Source organism: Thunnus albacares, chromosome 17 (assembly GCF_914725855.1).
Source record: "Thunnus albacares chromosome 17, fThuAlb1.1, whole genome shotgun sequence".
NCBI lineage: Eukaryota > Metazoa > Chordata > Actinopteri > Scombriformes > Scombridae > Thunnus > Thunnus albacares.
The window spans coordinates 11,585,308-11,605,188 of NC_058122.1; the positions used below are offsets into that span (position 1 = coordinate 11,585,308).

Here is a 19,881-nt window from a genome sequence, read left to right on the forward strand (position 1 = left end):
TTCAGGTCGGTTTGTTGTTGCATAAACGGGTTAAGAAGAAATAACATACTTCTGCTTTCTTTTTCCACACACTCGGATTTATCTTTCCTTCAAGTTCTAATTAGTTCAGACAAAATATGACCAACCACATTCATTTTCATTCAGACTAAAATTCAAAATGTTTTGGGTACCTCCAAAAGTTCCTGGTAGTGTTACACTCCGTTTAAACTCCACAGGAGCTAGCAGTACGTATGTAATCAAACACTAAAGCCATAGTTGACACTCCACTTTTTGTACTTTTAAGTCTTGTAGTCTTCTTTAAACTCTAGTAAAACCCTCTGATTGGTTGTGCTCAATACATAATTCCCCATTGATACTGGATGCAATTAAAACACTAGGGCTAAGGTCAACATGATTGGCTTCTAAACATCATCCCTTTAGCCTCAGCCCAGTCTCTATGTGATGACGTTAAGAGGTTAAAACATGCTTTTAAATACTTTCTGTTACAGTGGATCCACCGTTCCCCGTGTTAGTTTCTCACTTGCGATGCACTGTTGTTTACAGCGAATACACACATACCATGTGACGATGGTCACATCCAGTCGTTCTCTGAATTTCAATTTACCAGCATCATCAATATGCAGTATTGTAAACATTTTTGCCTCATCAGCGTGTTTAACTTCATCTCCGTGAGTGTAAATTGTAGGAGAGCTTTTGTCGTCATTCCACAAATGGGATTTAAAACGTGGGTCTCCTTCGAGCACCTTTGGGGGGCTTTGACGCTAAAATGTAAAAGCTCTTGTGATTATTAATTTGGGAAAGGCTTTATCTCACACTAGATGAAAAAACAATGAAGATGGTTCTTAATAAGGAATAAACAGCAGGTTTTATCTTTGAATCTGGCATGTTTTCTTTTTTTTTTTTTGTTTTTCTGTTGAAGGATTTATTTGTACAAATGGCAATTCCAGTATTCACTGCGCTTTTGTAACATAATGTAAATTGTTATTTGGACTATTTATTGTTAACATTTCAGAAAAATGTTTCTGTTTAACTTAATATTAAGATCTAAAAAGGAAAAACCTGTTGTTTAAAGTTTTCAGTTTGTAAAAGGTGTTTTTATTCTGTGTATAAAGATAGTTATAAAAAAAAAGTTTTGTGTGTGCTTTTGTGTTAAAACCTGGTGACCTTTTAGATTATTATCAAGTGTTTAAGGTTTTGCTGGGTGGTTTCTCTTCAGACCCAGTACTGAGAGTTGAGTTAGCAGCTCAATCTAGTTTAAAAGAAAATGCATTTCAACCCAGCTGAAACATTTATTAAACAATTAATTAAATCAACAGGAATGATGTTTCTCATCTGCTGATTATTACATAGAACTGATTGAAAAAGGAAGTGGACTGAAATAAAGAGCAATTAAAAGCAAACGTAACATAATATGGTTGAAAACTGCTGGACTCAAACAGGAAATCAAACTGAACACTATAAAAGCTTTTTAGATTAAGTGTTTCCTTCCTCTACATGAATGTAAAGCTCTTTGTTCTGAGAATCATTTTCAGTGGTTTGATCGGTAAAGATGACCCAGAAGCAAGAAGTCAGGTGTTCTACCACATCTCCAAGAATGATAAAGTGACATTTTCACTGCGTGTGTTACTACTATTGTGTTTGTTTTACAGTCTTCAGTGCAACTGTTGCGGAAAGCCAAACAGGATACGAGATACTATCATCAAATCTTGTATTTTAGTACTTTAAATTGTACCTTTGTGCAGACTGCAAGGCATCAGAAAGCCAGTAGTACAGTAATACATGAAATCTCATCTGCTCTCTTTTTAAGGTGATAACTGTTGTTACAGCTAGTGATGCACTGATCTGACTTTTTCAGCCCTGATACTGATAACTGGGCGTTGGGTATCGGCTGATACCGAGTACCAATCTCATACCATTGTTTAATCAATAAGCTGAATGCTTCACTGTGTTTTATGTGTAAGACAACATCAGGCTTGACTTAAACATTGCTTTCCTAACTTTGTAAAACAAAATGTTACAAATAAATACATAAATATAAGTTTACTGAATTGTTATTTATTAAGATAACGGTAGCTGATGCTTGATCCAACTATTTGAATCCGTATCGGACTGATATCTGATATCACTATCGGGATAATAGCATCTCTGGTTACAGCAAGCGACAGTAACAACAGGCATCAGTCACTGACCTGGAAGATAATATTTCTCAGACCTGATGGATAATATCAAACATGATGTTACAGCATGAATCACAGTTTGAGTGTTTAATCCATAGACCAAATACCTGGTCATGTAAAGCCAACGTCAAGGAGTCAGTGTGACATTTAAAAACAACCCATTTTTAAAAAGTGACTGTGAGGACAAACAGCTGAGCAGTTCGTCTTTGCTCACCTGGGACCTGTTTCACAGAGCGAGATTAGTTGGGCTTAACTCAGGTTTTCCGGTATCATGAAGCTGGCTCACTTACATCCATGCTTTTAACTGGGATAAATCACCATGGAAACTTATGCTGCAGAGGATCAGATCACAACAGCACTGTCAACACCCCGGCCACTGACCAATCAGATCACTGGAAAAATGGTCATCAACAAGTAAAAAAGAGCAATATGTAGCAATTGGAAAACATTGTACTACTACAATCACCTGACAGATAAATGTTACTGGTTTCTGTGTTGCAGATTCAGATTTTACTCACAAAATATAACAATTAAAATATGATGCATTATTATTCATTAAACAGCATCATATAAAATAGTTAGAATTAAAAGCTCCACCTTGAACAGATGTTTAGTAAATTAAAGTACATTGCGCTAAGTCCTCTCTTTCACTCTTCACTTTAAACAAAAATTTGAATGTAGGACTTCTGCTTTTATTGTGCAGTATTAATAGTTTTACTATTAATAGCTCATAGTTTTACTTCAGAAAAAAGCACTACCCCAAATCACTAAATCTGATAACCAGCTTCATGATACCGGTTATCCAGGACGGCCAATGTTAGGATCAGTGAAGCCAGCTCACCCGAAGAGAGCCAGACTGAGTTGAACTTGCTTCGTGATACAGGCCTCTGATCAATAATGAAAATAAACACCATCAGAACCTGTTACAATGTATTTACAAGTTTCTGGTTTATTTCACACAAGCTAGACTAGCAGCACAACAAAAAAAGCCAGTAAGCCAGTAAAAAGTGTTACTGAAGCGCTGCATGTATTCACATCTCGTGTCCATTCAGCCTCCGTGTGAAGCAGTCAGTTTCATGTTTTGATCTGTTTGCCAGTGACACCCCCATGAGCTGCCGGTCCTCACTCGTCTTTAGGTTTCCGCTCCTTGCGGGCGCGAGAGGCCATGAGCTTGAAAAAGAGTGCGGGCCACAGTGTGCGGAGGTAGATGGCCAGAGTGGGTAGAGGTCCTGCCAGAATGACATCTTTGCTCTTCTTACGGACTGCCCTCAGAATGGCCTGAGCCACATCAGTGGGGTCCCGGCCCATTGCTGTGGTCTTGTCCAAAACTGAAAGCAGCATTGCACAGACAAGAAACAATTAGCATCACTGATTTATTCCATTTGATCTCATTTCATCTTCTATTTAACTCAGTCTTTAAATCCTATTTATATGCCTTGTGTTTCCTTTATATCTTGTCTTAATGCCTTTTTATGTCTGATGTAAAGCACTTGGCATTACATTGTTGTTGAAAGGTACTTGCTAATGCTTTTTGTACACATCCGTTGTTGTACAGTACAGTAAAAAAAAGCATTTGCCCCCTTCCTCACTTCCTCTACAGTTGCACATTCATCACACTTATTGATATTCTTGTCTTTCCTGTAAACACATTTACACACTTTTTTTTTTTTTTTTTTTTACAGCCTCACCTCCATACTTGGAGCCGTCTCCTGTGACAGCGTTGACCGACAGGTTGGTTCGGATGTACCCAGGACTGATCACAGACACTGGAATCCCGTAACACTCCGCCTCTGCCCGTAAGCAGTCGAAGTAGGCCTGGGTGGCGTGCTTAGAGGCTGCGTCTGTGTGCACAAACCAGAGTCCTGCTTCATTTCCAGTCAACATTTTTTTTCTTTGCTTTAATTAAATGAGTAAAGACAACTCACAAGCTGATCTGTAAGGAATGGCTATCTTGCCCTGGACACTGCTAATGACAACGATGTGGCCGCTGCGTCGGCGAACCATGGAGGGCAAGAGAGCTACGAGGGGAGGAAAGAAAAATGTAAAATGTAAAATATTGTGCTTTCCTAGAAAAATCTGAAAATGTCGTTATTAGTTTATGTATTTCTGACTTTTTAACCCCTTACACTTCATCAACTACTCAAGTTCAGGTAATAAAAAAAGCTATTACACATTCAACAGTCCAGGCTGTGCTCTTCACTGACCTTGAGTGAGAGCAACAGGCCCAAAGTAATTTGTTTCCATAACGTCCCGCTGGACCGAAATGTGGGTATCCAGTATGTTGCCACGGTAACTGATTCCTGCATTATTGATGAGGACGTCCACTTGTCCATAACACCTCAGGATCTCCTCTGAAGCTCTTTCCACTGAGTCTGTGTCTGCCAGGTCGAAGGTAACGGTGCTGGGAGTGTGAGTCTGGTGGTTGAACAGAGTGGAACAGTTATCTCACCTCTCGCTGCCTTTATGTGATACAATCATTGATCTACATCTGCTTTGAATATAACACCAGCTGCCTTCAGGCTCCTCTGTGTCAGGAGAGGGGACTCCTCTGACATTGAAGTCACCTGGACCTTTATTTTAGTTTATTATATTGTTGTATTTCAGATTCATATTTTGATCATCTTTGGGGTACTGTACAGTATATGCTGTTATCATATACATTGTGTTGATTATTCAGGTATCAATATTTAGTACACTCAATTCTGACATCCATGGACTCAGAAATAGTCTATCTAGTTATTTTATATAATTAAGACTTGAATAGCATTTGTGTCTTTAACATTTTTACATCATTATTGGCTGCTGTAACATTAAAATTTCCCTTTAGGCTTAATATCTATCTATCTATCTATCTATCTATCTATCTATCTATCTATCATTTTTGGAGCTTAAAAGTAATTGAAATAGTTTATGTGCAGTGTTGAGAGAGAAAATGTGTTTTCTCATGGTAAAAAGTGGCACTTCTCAGACACAAAAACTTTTTTGAATTTCCAAGTAGGAGTTATGATTAGTAATAAAGCTACCTTGAGAAAATTTGATACTTGTTTTACTTCAAAAATTTGTTTTAAATTCAAAATGATATACAATAGCTGTTTTACGGTTGTAAAGTATATGGAAGACCATCATCTGATACTGTATGAGTGTATGCACACACCTGCCGCTGTGTGTCTGTTGAACTTGCTGTAAGCTCCTGAACAACCTGCTGCAGGCGGGTTGCATCTCGTCCACACAGCACGAGCCGTGCCCCTGCAGCGTGGAAGACCCGTGCACACTCTATAACACACAAAAAACACATAAAGCACAATGTCTTAGCACACACACTGACACAGGTTACTATAAGTGTCTCCATGTAAGCTAGACACCGACCTTTCCCGAGTCCAGAGCTGGCTCCAGTGATGACAACCACGGTGTCCTGCAGACTGGTTCCCGCTCTGAGTCGGGCAAGTATCCTGTACAGCAGCAAGACCCCTACACTTGCTAAAGCCAGTGGCAGCAATCCTCCTCCCATGACACGCTCCATGGCTGACAGTCCCTCTCCCTGCTCCACACCAGCTACCTGCAGACACAAACTCACTGTTACAGAAGTCACTGTTAATCGCAGAAGACAGTATTCAAATCCATTGCTTTTGTATGGAGATGTCACTCAGCAAAGGTCTGCCTTTAACTGTTTAAAAGAACATTTTCACCCAAAAGATAACTGTCCAATGAATTATGAGAACAGCCATCTCTGTTATCATACTTTGTCTGGGAATCATACCATAAAAATTATGTTAAATTAGTCATTTATTAAGGAAATATAAACATTTGCTGGTTACAGCTATAAAAATGTCAAGTTCAGCGTTGTTTTATCAGCTTCGTATGATCATTAGGACGAATACATGAAGGTTTTTTATTACCTGAACATCAAATTAAGGAGGCAATTTTAAATCAAGTCTGGTAACTTGTAATAAGCATTTCTCGTATTTTTTTGACATTTTAAATATATGATGCTTACAATATGTTAGTTGTAGTGCTACTCTTTTGTTGATAAAATGGCTTTGTGAGTTAAAAAAAACCCCCCATAAATGTGGCTTTCAACAAGTGTGACCTTGACTTGTGTGCTCTGAAAGCTTTCATGCTCTCATGCCAAGGGGATTGAGGATGTTTTAATGTCCCTGTTTAGTTAAGCCTCTTCCACTTGTTTCCAAATCACAAAACAAACAACAAGCATGGCAACAGTGACAAGTGCTACCATATGATGAACACACATACACACACACACACACACAGTCAGATGAGATGACAACATTTAAGAAGTATCAGGAATTTATCTTAAAGGAAACAGAATAAAGAATGCTCAGCAAATAATATGGCATTTAGTCAGTAACAAGTCTCTTGTACTATACTACTAATGGTGAGATTTTCATACCTTCTAGTTGTGTATTAAGGATTTCAGAGGTACATCGCAGCATAGAGAATTAAGCAATTATAACAGTCTCCATTTCCTCTGTACTCACTTTTGATTTGTCCTTTAACAAGTGATTTTACCAGGTGGATACTCAACACCTGAGTAAACTGGACTGTATGAAAAAACAGAGGACACTGTGGGAAAAGACACAGCATCTTGCTGTATACATGTGTGATTTATGAGAAAAAGTCATATTTATACTGAGCTGTGTGTTGTTTGAAACCATAAATATACACGTTTGCGTGCACCAGTTAGCACGTTTAGTGACGCATACCTGGCTTATGTTAATGACAGTGATAATATACATTCAATATAAAATATGTTAGATGTTAAAACCTTATTTACAACAAAACATGGTGTGCTTGACATGAGCTGTACAGGCAGGCTAGTAGAGAACTTACAACTAAGAAATGAATGGGGACGCTACTGCTAACGTTATCTAGCTTCCACACAGTAACTGACTCATACACTAATGTTAGTTTATACAGTAGTTACAGCTCACCTGAGTAGTTATCTTGCCCTTCAACACAACAGCGTGGGTCGGTGTTTGTGGACAGTACCGTGCGGGTCTAACAAAACAGTACCCAACGACTGGAGTGGACTACCGGGGTCAGTCGTGTCTAGATGGTAACCCTGTATTTGCGAAACTCTCGCGAGATTTGTACGCGTTGTTCCTTCATTGTGCGCGTTGTTTGTCATTGTACAAATTAATTATATTTTATGATGTGACAACGCTGTGGTTAAGGTCTGGTTATGTTTAGACATAAAAACCACTTGGTTGGGGTTAGAGAAATGGTTTGAGTTAAAATGATAACTCTCGCGATATCTTTCGCAAATCTACGGTTACTATCGAGATCTTTTTGTTCTCCGCAAGGACTTATGGGGGTTGAAGTTTTAATAAGCCTATGTGCTGAGTGGCACGTATGGGCTGGCAAGGACTGTTTAGCACGGTGCTTTGCTGCAAATTATCCGTAAATATTTGTCTAGGGTGTTTTTTTTTCCTGCAGAAGAAAATAAGCAGCAAAACCAGGTTAATTTTGAGCTTAAAATAATATTTTTCTTGAAACAGCTGAACTGCTACAAGGACAGACTGTTCTGAAAAAGCTACTGAAATATTCAGATCTAAATAAAACATGGGTGTGTCACAAGTGTTATTCCTTCTCTCATGGAAAAAGATGCACATGTCAATAGTCTGATTATTGATCATCACTGCAAATAGTTTGACACAGTTCTGTGGGCAAATCTTTGGATCACATTTCTCTCCAGGAGATGGTCTCATGTAGCCTATATCTGACTTTTATTCCAGGAAGCCTGAAAAGGACAACAGGAGCAGGAAAACAAAGATCTGGGAACAACTGGGAAAAATAGGCTACACTGAATACTGACCTGTCATCCAGCCATCCTTGTGAATAATCTTTTTATGATGACTGGGCTATTCCTATGCCACCAGACCCAGCAGTGCTACTCTAAAATGGTGGATAAACAGCCAGTCCATCAATCAGTCCAACTCCTGTGTATCAGCACTGTTGTCAGAAGCTGTTCAGCTGACAGATAATTAGCCTGCTCTGGTCACAAATCAGCAATCTGATGAGGTTGTCTCAGGCCGTCCCTCTGAGCACTCATTCATCTGCTTCAGCATTTCTGTCTCCCCGTGTCAGGTCTGTTCATCCCATAAAGTAAATGTAAGGTGAGAGGCAAAAGCAGCGGAAGGGTTTGCATACTCTGTGTGCAGGAATGCATTTAATTTTATAGTTTATCCTGTGGTTTTCCAGCACCGACACAAAAGCCATGTTAGAGGCAGCAGCCTGGGTCTCAGTTGTCTGAGGAGCTGCTGCTTTTTAACAGCACACAGCTGTTATGTAACGATACAGATTACTGCTGAGAGCACCATTTATGGAGGTAATTTATGGATCCTACAGTCAGGTGGGTGACACTTATCAATGTCAACAGTTGAACATTTCATAATAAATCAGTGTAAAACTTGTCACAAATCCTCCGTTTATGTCAGAAACTGCAGACAAAATATTGTGATGAAGTGAAGGCAAAACTTTAATGTTTGTGTGATTCATTCCTACCTATCAGAGCGGTCTGATGGCATAATGTGTGATGACACCATTTACTGAAACACCTCCAGAATTTTCAAACCTTTAAACTTACAGACTGATTTAATTTCTGACACTTTGAAGAACCTGTTGAGGGATTTACACCAAACTCTCATCTCTAGGAACTCTTTATGAACAAACATACCTTAAAAAGATTTTAATTTGCTCATTTCCTGCTGTCACAGAAAAATGGGCATTGCAATGCATTTATTTTTCATATCTGAAATATTCAACTGAATACTGTTACACATCTCTTGTTCTGGCACAACTCATCCTTCACTTCATCTCATGACCAGTATTACCTCATCCTGGGACCCAAAATTTTAAAACTGCTGAACAGCACAAGCACCACTGGATAAACATAACATGTATGAATTTAGAATTTGCTGTGTGATTACTATCTGTAGTGTCAAAACGTGTCTATATTTAAATTTCTATTATCAGGGTATGACTCTATGTTAATGTAATATACATTTTGAGAAGCGTTTTACCTCTACATGTGTGAAAAGGGACTTTTGAAAAGTTAGTCTTTTTAGTGTGTCAACACAGGACATTGAGCCACATTCGCTGTCACACAAGCTCTTACTTCCATTCTCTTGAACAAGAAAATCTACATGAACAGGACACAATCTCAAATAAGTTGCAGCTATTTGCTCTTTTCTGGACATCATGTAGAATCCATTTAATGAAAAAAAAAGTAAAATAAAATACAGAAAAGTGAGTTTAAAATATCCTAATGTTTAATGAAAGGGTGATGTACTGATCAGCAAGAAAGGGGTACAGTAAAACTACGAGGGAACGGGTAAAGAGCTTGGTACTCAAAAACATGTCTGTCCGTCTCAACCGCAACACGATTCAGTCCAGAGGAACTTCTGCCATACCCTTGTGCACGAGCTTCTTGTGTGTCAAGGATGCAGGTGGAGGGCACAGGGGAGGAGGCGCAAGGGTACTACAGAGACAAGTGTGCTGTTGTTGTCACATAGAGGTAAAGGAAATGTAAGGGAAAAAACAATTCCTTCTAGTTTTAACTATATCCCTCTGATCAAAGTTCAAAATAGAAGCACCCACCACGTGTGTGTGGAGCTAACTGCTGGGCCTGATCATGACTTCCCCTTCTCTTACATCTGGGGGTGGATAGGTTCTGTTTTTTTTTTCTTTGTTTTTTCCTTTTTCTCCGTGGGTTCTTAAATCCTCTTCAGAGCGCACTCATACCGCATAGAGTTCGTAGATCTTCTTGGCGCAATACGCCAGGGCAGCCAGTGCTATCGTATTATGGAGTCTCTTTCTGTGGATGTCATCCCTGCGTACCAATACCACGGGCGTGGAGGAGGTCAGCGTATGCAGGGGCAGCCGCGAGAGTTTTTGGCTGTCATATTCCACCTGGTACTTGCAGCAGGGGTCAAACTGCCATGAAATCCCGTAGAGGGCAGCACAGGCAACACTGAGGGCGCCAGCAGGCAACGCCACGTAGCGCGAGTATTCAGCGGGCAGTGAAAGTGGCGTCAGGAGGCAAGCGGCACCTGACAACACAGCCGTCTTGTGCAGGCAGTTGCCCACTGTAATCCAACGGGCCGTCTCATCTCCGATCCGTGTGGGCTCAATAACAATGTATTTATACTGGGCCTCCAGTGCCTGCTCCAGCTCATACTCAAACTGGTCCTGCGCATTCTCGCCGTTGTAGATCTCGTGTACAATGTAGCAGTCTGTCGCCGCCATCACTCCCCTGTGCAGAGACAGAAAAACAGGCATGGAAACTGTGAGAGAAAGGATAGGGAGTAGACTCAATACGTCTACGACCTTCAACACCAACCTACCCACTTTTTGTAGATACATCACTTTTGTCTGAAATAGGCAAGAAGACAAACATTCCCAGCTGGTTATTATATCTAAATAATTTCCTAATCAATTCTCCAGATGGTTAACAATATCACAACACATCATCTGTAACATAAATGATATATTTGGTTTTAGTAAATACAACAACAAAACAACATAACGTGTGTTATCTGCTTCTATGAACACAATGCAAGATTTAAAATTAAATTGTTTACATCCATATCAACTACAGGAATACATGACTATAATTGTAATGTGTATATTGTGTATATTGCATGGAGATTTTACAGCAGTATGATTTCAATTTATATGTATTCCAACAACAGCTTTGGGAATTCCCAATTGTTATGATTTAACCTCATTTTACATGAATGTGTCCTACATCATGTGTATGCATATTAATTGTTTGATGTGTATACTGGGGCTGACATTTCAACTGTGAAATGTCAAAATTACCAAATGGCGATCACAAGTTTTCTGGGCTAAAAAGGGAAGTCTGAAAAAAATTTTGACCAGTAGCTCTAAAACCTCCACATGAAACACAGCATGAACTTTTTGAAACATTCCTCTCTGGCAAGAGGCTGAGGTCTGTCAAGACCAAAACCTCACGCCACAAGAACAGTTTCTTCCTGCCTGTGGCTGGCCTGATAAACAAGGCCTCAAACTCCACTGACACAGACTCTATCCCTCCCATGGACATTACACATTATATTAACGTAAAACCCCATAATCTCATATTTGCACATCTGTGATCTTTTTTTCTGACATGGTGCATTACATTAATGCAACTTGTATTATTATTATTTACATGTAATAATATACTGTTTACTCCTGGTCAATATTTTGTACTTTAAATTTCATGCTCTTCAATTTAAAATTTAAACCTGTAGCAGCTCTCCTCAGAATATATTTGACATATTTTCATTGTATTTTTTCTTTTTTTGGATTATTTAGATTTACTTAAATTTGTGTATATTTTTGACTTTTATACATCACAACACCAAAGCAAATTCCTTGTATGTGCAAACCTACTTGGCAATAAACCTGATTCTGATATGTAAAGCTGAGACAAACAACCATTTGATATTTCAGTTTGACAAATAAATTACAATAATTAGTTGATGATTGAAATAATTCTGTCAGTATTTTTTGTCTGTAAATGGATTTTTCTTCATCTTAATTGTATATTTTCTCTAAAGGAGACAAACAAATGCATTTGTGTGTGTGTGTATCAATGTCAACACTATGAGGCCTTCCAGTGCAGCTTGACAAGTAAATTACAATAATTAACTGATGATTGAAATAATTTTCTGTCTTAACACATCTGTAAGTGGGTTTTTCTTCTTCTGAAATGTATATTTCCTCTGAAGGAGACAAATGTCAACACTCTGAGGCCTTCCAGTGCAGGTTGACAAGCAAACACAAAGCTCCACTCGGCTTCAAAGACAGCGTGTTATTGGCTGAAGGAATAAAGGATTTTAAGGCGTTTTGGACACTCAATAAAAGGTTTGTAGGGTGACCGAGCAAAGGGACATGATGTGTCGGTTAGATAAGGCTCGCTCACTCGCTTGCATGGCAGAAAGTTGGAGGACTGGCCGGGTAACTTGAGGAGCGTTTTACTTTCAGAGCAGGTCGACAAACACTCAGCGTAGCTAGTAAAGTGAAGCAAGTGAGTAGTCTGCAACAATGCACGATTAAAAGCAACTTTACGCACAAGTTGTCGGCTGGTGTGAAACAACCAAAACATCACATGAGCTGCTCGTTTGATTCCTGGCTAATAACGTCAGCTAGCTGTGCACGTTAGCCAGCTAATGTTAGCTAACCATGGGATAAAATTCACCCTTGTCGTGCTCGCCATTTAACTTTAAGGCCGACACCATATGCATGTTTGGGATCTAGCGAGCGGTGACATCGACCAAACGATGTATCACATTAAAACATTGTCGTTTAACGGACAAGATGTACAGTAACTGACCTCTCCCTGCTTACTGGGACACCGCGCCTCCTTCCCAGCGACGCCATGTTGGAGATACAAACTGTGATTGCAGCTGACGTATGACAGCGCACAGCCTTGCGGGTAATGTAGTAGTTCCAGCGGCGTCGACGCATCGCTTGGACGCGATCACGCACTACATTTCCCAAGATGCTATGCAGTCAGGGTACCTGCCTTCACGTATTTTATAATAGCGCAGTGAAGTTTGAGAGGTCAGACCGTACAGATGTAAATAATGAAATGAATGAACGCAAGTATGTAAGAAAAAACAGTTAAACAAGTAATTATATAGGAACTGGTCAAATAAATTCAGGAGACATTTATATATTTAAATAATTAACTGTGCAAGTAGACACAGCTAAGTCAGTTACACAATATTGTATACAGTATATAATAAAGTGTCATAATATGTCGTTTTGTGACAAGACAGGTGTTTTTAGTTACCCATAATGTGCCGTCGCGTGCTCTGTCCCTGTGTCCTCGTGCGGCTGCCTGTCCGCGTGCTGTAACCTGAAGCCCTTTGGATGTTACAGCTATATAATGGCCACGTTCAGGAGTGTGAGATCAGCTGAAACCAAATGCGACGCCAGTGACAGCAATTGTAACAGCTTTACGATACAGGGAGTTAAATGACGCATCCGTGACGTATCAATACAGAGACGATCAATAAAGAATATTGGCGATGCTGTCTTTGAAACTGTGTATTTTGAATGGTGTTTAAACCGGGTCGCTCGACGTGTGCAGCAACTTCAGAAGAGCATATTCAAAGATCCCCTCCAGACATGTTTTAAGATGTTTATAATATACTTTAAATAATAATGTGTGTCTGATATGGTTTATCCACAGAAAAGTTCAATTATCTTGTTAAAATCCTTAAAATTACATCTACTCCTTCTCCCTCATTAAAAAAAAATCCAGTATCTATAAATGTGCAAATATTGTTTATTTCTGAAGTTTTCCTGCTGGACACAAGATGTCTCCTACTTCAATGTAAAGTCACTTCTCAGTGTTTGTGCACTGTAGGCTTCAAGTTTCCACATCACCTGTGTGTAAATTGAACATCGGATCAGATGGCTCCAAACTATTTGTGATGTCATAAATCATGCTTGTAGGCCCACTCGTTAAAATTTGATTTTCAATAAGCACAGAGAAACTTTCCACATTAGCAGATGAATGTGAAAACAGCCTTCTAGTGTCAAACTCTGCACATACATCATTCTGCACAGTGAAGCTCAAACATCCAAGTGAAGTAACAATATACGAAACAAATTTTTGAGTGGAGGTTGACTTTAATGTCCCATAAAGAATCTTTTAAACTGATGTAGGACATTTGGAGAAACAGGTCTAACTACTACTGCAGTGTTATGTCACTGTCCACACAGCCAGCAATGAAACTGTGGCAGACAGACACCAAATTGACTATTGTGGTTCCTAACCTTTTTTTTTTTTTTTTTTTCATATTACCACTTGAAGTGGCAGAAGCTGGATGTTTCAACCATTTATTCATAACTTTTAGCTATTTCAACTTATCTGTTCGCTTGCTAACTGGTTTTAATGCACTCTTAATCGCAGTATGTGGTGACTTAGGTTGGTGGGAGGTGTGTCCCGTGAAGTCGGCTTCAACACAGATATGTGGATATAGTTATTTATGTACCAAATCATAGTTTCCATTTTTTCAAATTAGTTGAGCTATTCCACGATCTTCACAAGTAGCCTGACCCTAGTCAGGAAACACTGCTCCATATCAAACCTTAACCTTAACTGGATAGATTTCTACCAGAGAAGATATGACTGTTTATATGGTGAGGTCAAGTTAACAGAGTGAAGCATATGAGTAAAATAATCATTAGATAAACTCTCATTGTGTTAATTTACATTGATCAAAATGGCACTAAAATCAAACTACTGCTCATTTTTTGGCCTCTTCAGGACAATATCTGCCAGTGTAATTCTTGAATTTACCACCGGATGGTGCCAAAGCACATCTTTTTCAAATCCTACACCTAGTGGCTTTTATTGTTCCCCTCCTGCATCAACAGATCAGAAACATACTTTAACAGAGTTGGCAAAGGCTTCAATAGATTTGCTGAGGGAGTGTCTCTGCAGACAGAAACAACAATAGCTGGCAAAACGAAGTGTAACTCTAAATACATATAACTTGCATATTATCAGGATATATCCATTCAGACAGTGATATTTGCACTCTGGATAGAACATTAATGTTATCAAATCTCTTTAAACTCAGCTGTACATGCATCTTACTCTGTTAACCATAAACACATACTTTGACGTGAATAATGTGGTTTATTTATTTGTAGACAACAAGAATTGACCAAAAAAAAAAGTTTCAAGCACAAAACAATATAACAAGAATTGGTACATTTTGACGCATGTGGTAGAGCAGCAGCCCAAAACTGTTAAATCAGGCAGTTGTGAAGAAACTTACACACAAATACATAAACACAAAAATGAAACAATACCTTGAATACCTTGGCCTATCAATAGGTGAGTGTCACCTAACGAAAAGTGTTACAAAGGGAAAGTTGTTTCCTGCAGTTACCTCAAAGTGATTCTTACAGCAGACAGGTTCTGCCTTGCATGTTGTCTGTCCTGCCAGTGTTTGAGTTACCTGAGGTATTTTTCTCTTCAACACTTGAGATTGTCAACAGCAAAGGCTCCTGAAGAGCCAAAACAGAGAAACCACAGTAAAACATGTTTTCAGTTATTTTTTTCTCATATAATGATATTTATCATTTTGACATCAGCGGGCTTAAGAAGCCTGGTGGCCAGATGAAAAAAAACACAAAAAAACCCAGACCCAACAACAAGGAAAACTGGTGTGTAAGCCTCGACCACCCAGTGTCATTTTCCTGAATGACAGAACAAAGGATGTAAATGCCCTGAATATAGATAGCAGTGCTGTTTTTGAAATGCTGGTTTGAGCAGAGATATTTATCCATATCCACACTGAAGTATTGCACCGCACAGTGACAGGCTTCAGACCCACTTTTTCACATGTGTGTCTTTCATATTCAACACATATGATAGAGAAAATAATGAGTTAAGTCTTGAAGCTTGGTAAGAATTACCCTTGCAGAGAGTAAAAATCCTCAATTTGTGTTCTTTGGTTCTGAATCAGGATCTGTTTATAAAACCCTCTACCATTGACTAATCAATTTATGGCTCCAAACAAGTTTATAGAGTAACACTGGAACCAAATTAAGAGTTTGGGGAAATAAATGTCTTCAAAATACAGATTATATAGTTTTTAAGTACCCATTACCCACCAAAGTTATGCATATACCTCTTTGCAGTTACTTAGAAAAGAAACGCATCTTTTGAGTCGCATGACGTTTCAAAGATACTTTTAGCATTCACAGCCTACTAAACAAGCATTTCAGCCCTAATTTCAGCAATTTCTAAGATTGAAGTTGAAAGTAAATTGGAAATTTTTTTAAAAAAGACAAAAAAAAATATCAAAAAGGGGTTGAAATATAAAAGTCATCAGCATTTGAGTGTCAGTGAAGCAATAATTGGTTCCATTAAAATCACCACGGAGAAAGACACCTGGGTCGGTCATCTTGTAGCACCGCTCACAACCAGTGAGTCCGAAGGAGGACAGAAATTTGCGGCATAACATGTGACTCCCATGTTCTCTCAATACATGACGAACCCTGTCTTCCAGCCGGTGATGTGTTTACACCCTGAAGGTTTCTGTCTGAGGTAACAGGCTCCTGCTTTGGTTAGTTTGTTTACTCATGTTTTTACAAGTCGTGACCAGCTGATTCCCTTCCTGTTTCTGGTGAGCACGTGTCCCCGTGTTATGGACAGAACTGACCAGTCGACCCAACATTCAGCTTGCACAAAAGTCTTCCTGTGAGATCAGTTGCCTCTAGATTCACTCAGTGTCATGTGTAACAATGCCTGGAAGGTCCTTTGTTGTTTATCAGCCTTTAACTCCAAAGCATGATGCCATATTTCTCTCCTGGGAGTCTCTTCCTCCTTCTCTTGTCTTTTGGTGCCATGTCGGGTCATTGATAAATATGTTCGAAGTACTGAGGCTGAGGATTTTCTTTGACGTATTTCTGAATGTACCAACAGGTCAAGTGGGCCTTCAGATCCTCTTCCACCACAAAATCCATGGCTGCCTGCCATCACAGAAGCATAAAATCACAATCTGACAAGAATTATATGGAAATTGTGGTCATAGATTTAAATTTTTTAGTACTCATTGTAGCGCTGTAACAATTAATCAATTAGTTGATCGACAGAAAATGAATCGCCAACTATTTTGATTATTTATTAATCGTATATTTTGTCATTTTTTAATAAAAGAAAAGGTCCAAATTCTCTGATTCCAACTTCTCAAATGTGAATATTTTCTAGTTTACTTACTCTTCAGTGACAGTTAACTAAATATCTTTGGGTTGCGGAGTGTTAGTCAGCACAATAGACATTTGAAGACATCATCTTGAGTTTTGGGAAACATTAATCGACATTTTTCACCATTTTGGATATTTTATAGAGCAAATCATTAACTGTGAAAGTAATGGACAGATTCATCAATAATGAAAATAATCATTAGTTGCAGCCCTATCTCATAGTACATCTTGTATTGCACACTTAAAATTCTAACTACAGGACGTGTGCTGGACCACAGTAGCCAGATAGAACTGGTAAAACTTTCATAATGAACCAGGTTGGCTTGTTAGATGATTTATTCATGAGCATATAATCCCACTCACTTTAAACTGTGAATGAGGTTTAATGGTTCATGTGTCAGAAATGTTTAATTTACAATTAATGATCCAAATGTTAACAAAAGGTAGCCCAATCCAAACAATTCAAAACAGGATTATTATTTTAAATTATGATAAATTGAGATACATGCAACATACTGGTTTTACATCTATAACTCAAACCATTAAACAATGCATGTGAGCATACTTAAAATTAATATAGTTGTTTATGAGAATAATCCGTTTTTATGGGCTCTACCTTGGCCAGGTGTTTGGCAATTCCTCTCCCCCTGTAAGCATCTGGAACTTCAGTGTGTTGCAAGTCCACCGTCTTCTTCCCAACATATTCATACAAAAGAACTGCTCGATCGTGAGATCCTGAGGGGAGACAGAAGTCAACTCTCTTGTTTGTTTGACAAATTTGTCTCCACTTAGTTTCCTACAGCTACTTCACCCCATCTTGCTTGGGGATGTTAATGATACTTTAAAATGTAATTATCAATGTTCAAGGGCAAAGTTTATATAGCAGATTTTCAAAAATTGCTCACTTACATTTGACAATGACACAGAGAAACTAGTAACATGACTTCTACAGTATCTTATGCATGCTGCACAATTTTAAGCTGTGCTAACTATAAAATCTGGGCACTAAAAGCTGAGTATAAGTAGCCCATTGGCTAAGTTATTGATCCAGTTGGTAGCTGCTGCTTACGATCTACAGTACCAGTTGAGAGTCATGAATGGGAAAGTGTGTCCAAACTTTTGACTGGTACTGTACATATAATACAAAATGGCTGCTCAATAAGACAACACAGAAGTGACTTAGTAGTGATTACTCAGTCGCCTGATTTCATGTAATGTGGTGCCACAGTCAGTAGCCTACGTATATCCTTAAATAAATAACACATCACCTAGTTTTGTCTCATAATACCAGACAATTGGAGATCTCCACCTGCTGAAGTCTGGGGATTTACCTACCTTAAATGCAAGGTAGTTGCTTGAATGGTGGTGAGAACAGCCGCTAACAAACCTACACCTATACAACCTACATTTTGTCAAAGACACGCCTTATCAGAAATGATGCTCTCCCCCCATTCTCCTCCATAGTGAAATGCATGTCACTACCCCAATATGAAGGGCTGCCCTAAAGACTTTGGATTGGTTCTGCAATGCAGGTTTTTTTTTTTTTAATCTCTAATTGTTCCCACCCAATTTTAACAACAAAACCTGGTAGATTATCCTCAGTCTCTATGAGCGAAGCATTTAGAGATTGACCTACGAGTCTAAACTGAGCCAGGTAGAGACAAGAGCTTGTGGAAAAGAAAGGTGTTGCTGGGTGGAGAGAGACAGGTTGATAAAGACCATTCAGGGAAGAATAGCTTCCACACAACTGCAATGGACTACATCATATAAACTCTTTAATGACTAAAAGTTATTTCCTTAACATTAAATGAAACTGACCTGGAAATATATGCACATTAACACACCTGTATATAGGGCTGGGCAATATATGGTGATATGGTGATAAGTGTTGTCTTTTCCTTGTTTTAAAGGCTGCGTCATAGTACAGTAATGTAATTTTATGAACTTACCAGACTGTTCTAGCTGTTCCATTGTTTGCCTTTACCCACTTAGTCATTATATCCACATGAATGATGATTATTTCTTGTTTAATTAATTTGTGAAAGCATCATTAGTCATCCCTACAATATTGTCACAATATCGATAGAGATATTTGGTCAAAAATATTGTGATATTTGATTCTGCCCAGCCCTTCCTGTATATTAGTATGTCCTCATAAACTGAAAGATCAAATGCCAAAACATGAGGCGATTAGTTTTAAACTAAACCAAAACTGTATAAATCCCTGCTTTGATATTGTTATTTTGGTACAATATCAAAGCAGGGATTTATACAGTTTTGGTTGTCACAACCCATTTATGGGTCTGACTGATACACTGACAGATATATAAACAAAGTATTAGCAGTGATTGGTCTTTTAAGCGTGACATTTGGGGTTTGGGGAGAAGAACTACCAGTTGTTCTCAGGGAAACTTCTCAGAAGAATTGTTGATGTGCAGAGAAGCTAAATAACCTTCTTCTTTTGTCTTTTGTGGCTGGATGCTATTGAAGGTTGCATATTTGCTGTCAGGAATGGCACGAAGAAAAATGTTTTCTCGTCGTGACAAACAGACTTCGACCAAGCCCTGCTGTCTGTTCAGCTCCTGACACGAAATACAGTCGGAATAAAGCCCTGACAACCTCTATGTCTGAAATGGCAGCTGGAGTAATCAGTGAGGGCTCGACGAAGATGTTAGCAGCAAGGAAAGCTACACCAACCTCAGAGCTAGCACTAGCCAGCTGCCGTACTAACGTTTGTTTACACGTTGAACGTACCATTGAGTCTTATGACAAACTGCCGACGCTTTCTATCGTGCTCCACCTGGATCTGAGAGTTTGCGTCGAAGGCTTGGGCTGCCTGTGCCATAGTAGCTGGATAAAGTTGACGGTTTTTGCGATGCTACTCTGCGGCGTTGTTAACCAGAAATGGCTACATGGAATGATGAAGGCAAAACATCCAACCAAA

The 19,881-nt window shown here is 38.9% G+C and overlaps 3 protein-coding genes across 7 annotated transcripts; all 3 read right to left on the bottom strand.

Moving 5' to 3' along the window:
• Positions 1 to 3,106: 3,106 nt before the first annotated feature.
• On the bottom strand, positions 3,107 to 8,414 carry dhrs7b (dehydrogenase/reductase (SDR family) member 7B). Of its 4 annotated transcripts, none has more exons than XM_044331884.1 (8): positions 7,127 to 7,275; positions 6,674 to 6,736; positions 5,544 to 5,733; positions 5,332 to 5,450; positions 4,382 to 4,592; positions 4,103 to 4,195; positions 3,866 to 4,018; positions 3,107 to 3,505 (listed from the first exon to the last, which is right to left on the bottom strand). In XM_044331884.1, exons 3-8 carry the CDS (start codon positions 5,695 to 5,697, stop codon positions 3,300 to 3,302), a joined length of 936 nt encoding a protein of 311 aa, XP_044187819.1. In that variant the 5' UTR covers positions 5,698 to 5,733; positions 6,674 to 6,736; positions 7,127 to 7,275; the 3' UTR covers positions 3,107 to 3,299. The 4 variants fall into 4 exon arrangements, with proteins under 4 accessions (XP_044187819.1, XP_044187820.1, XP_044187821.1 ...); XM_044331885.1 differs by having other exon boundaries at positions 6,674 to 6,758; XM_044331886.1 differs by lacking the exons at positions 6,674 to 6,736; positions 7,127 to 7,275 and adding an exon at positions 8,011 to 8,414.
• Positions 8,415 to 9,444: 1,030 nt separating this feature from the next.
• On the bottom strand, positions 9,445 to 13,109 carry tmem11 (transmembrane protein 11). 2 transcript variants are annotated; one of them, XM_044331888.1, is made up of 2 exons: positions 13,000 to 13,109; positions 9,445 to 10,449 (listed from the first exon to the last, which is right to left on the bottom strand). In XM_044331888.1, the coding sequence occupies exon 2, from the start codon at positions 10,440 to 10,442 to the stop codon at positions 9,933 to 9,935; it is 510 nt and encodes a 169-aa protein (XP_044187823.1). In that variant the 5' UTR covers positions 10,443 to 10,449; positions 13,000 to 13,109; the 3' UTR covers positions 9,445 to 9,932. The 2 variants fall into 2 exon arrangements, with proteins under 2 accessions (XP_044187823.1, XP_044187822.1); XM_044331887.1 differs by lacking the exon at positions 13,000 to 13,109 and adding an exon at positions 12,538 to 12,686.
• A 1,730-nt stretch (positions 13,110 to 14,839) lies between these two features.
• natd1 lies at positions 14,840 to 19,881 on the bottom strand. The gene is made up of 3 exons (XM_044332257.1): positions 19,692 to 19,881; positions 17,554 to 17,672; positions 14,840 to 16,703 (listed from the first exon to the last, which is right to left on the bottom strand). The coding sequence occupies exons 1-3, from the start codon at positions 19,780 to 19,782 to the stop codon at positions 16,587 to 16,589; spliced, it is 327 nt and encodes a 108-aa protein (XP_044188192.1). The 5' UTR covers positions 19,783 to 19,881; the 3' UTR covers positions 14,840 to 16,586.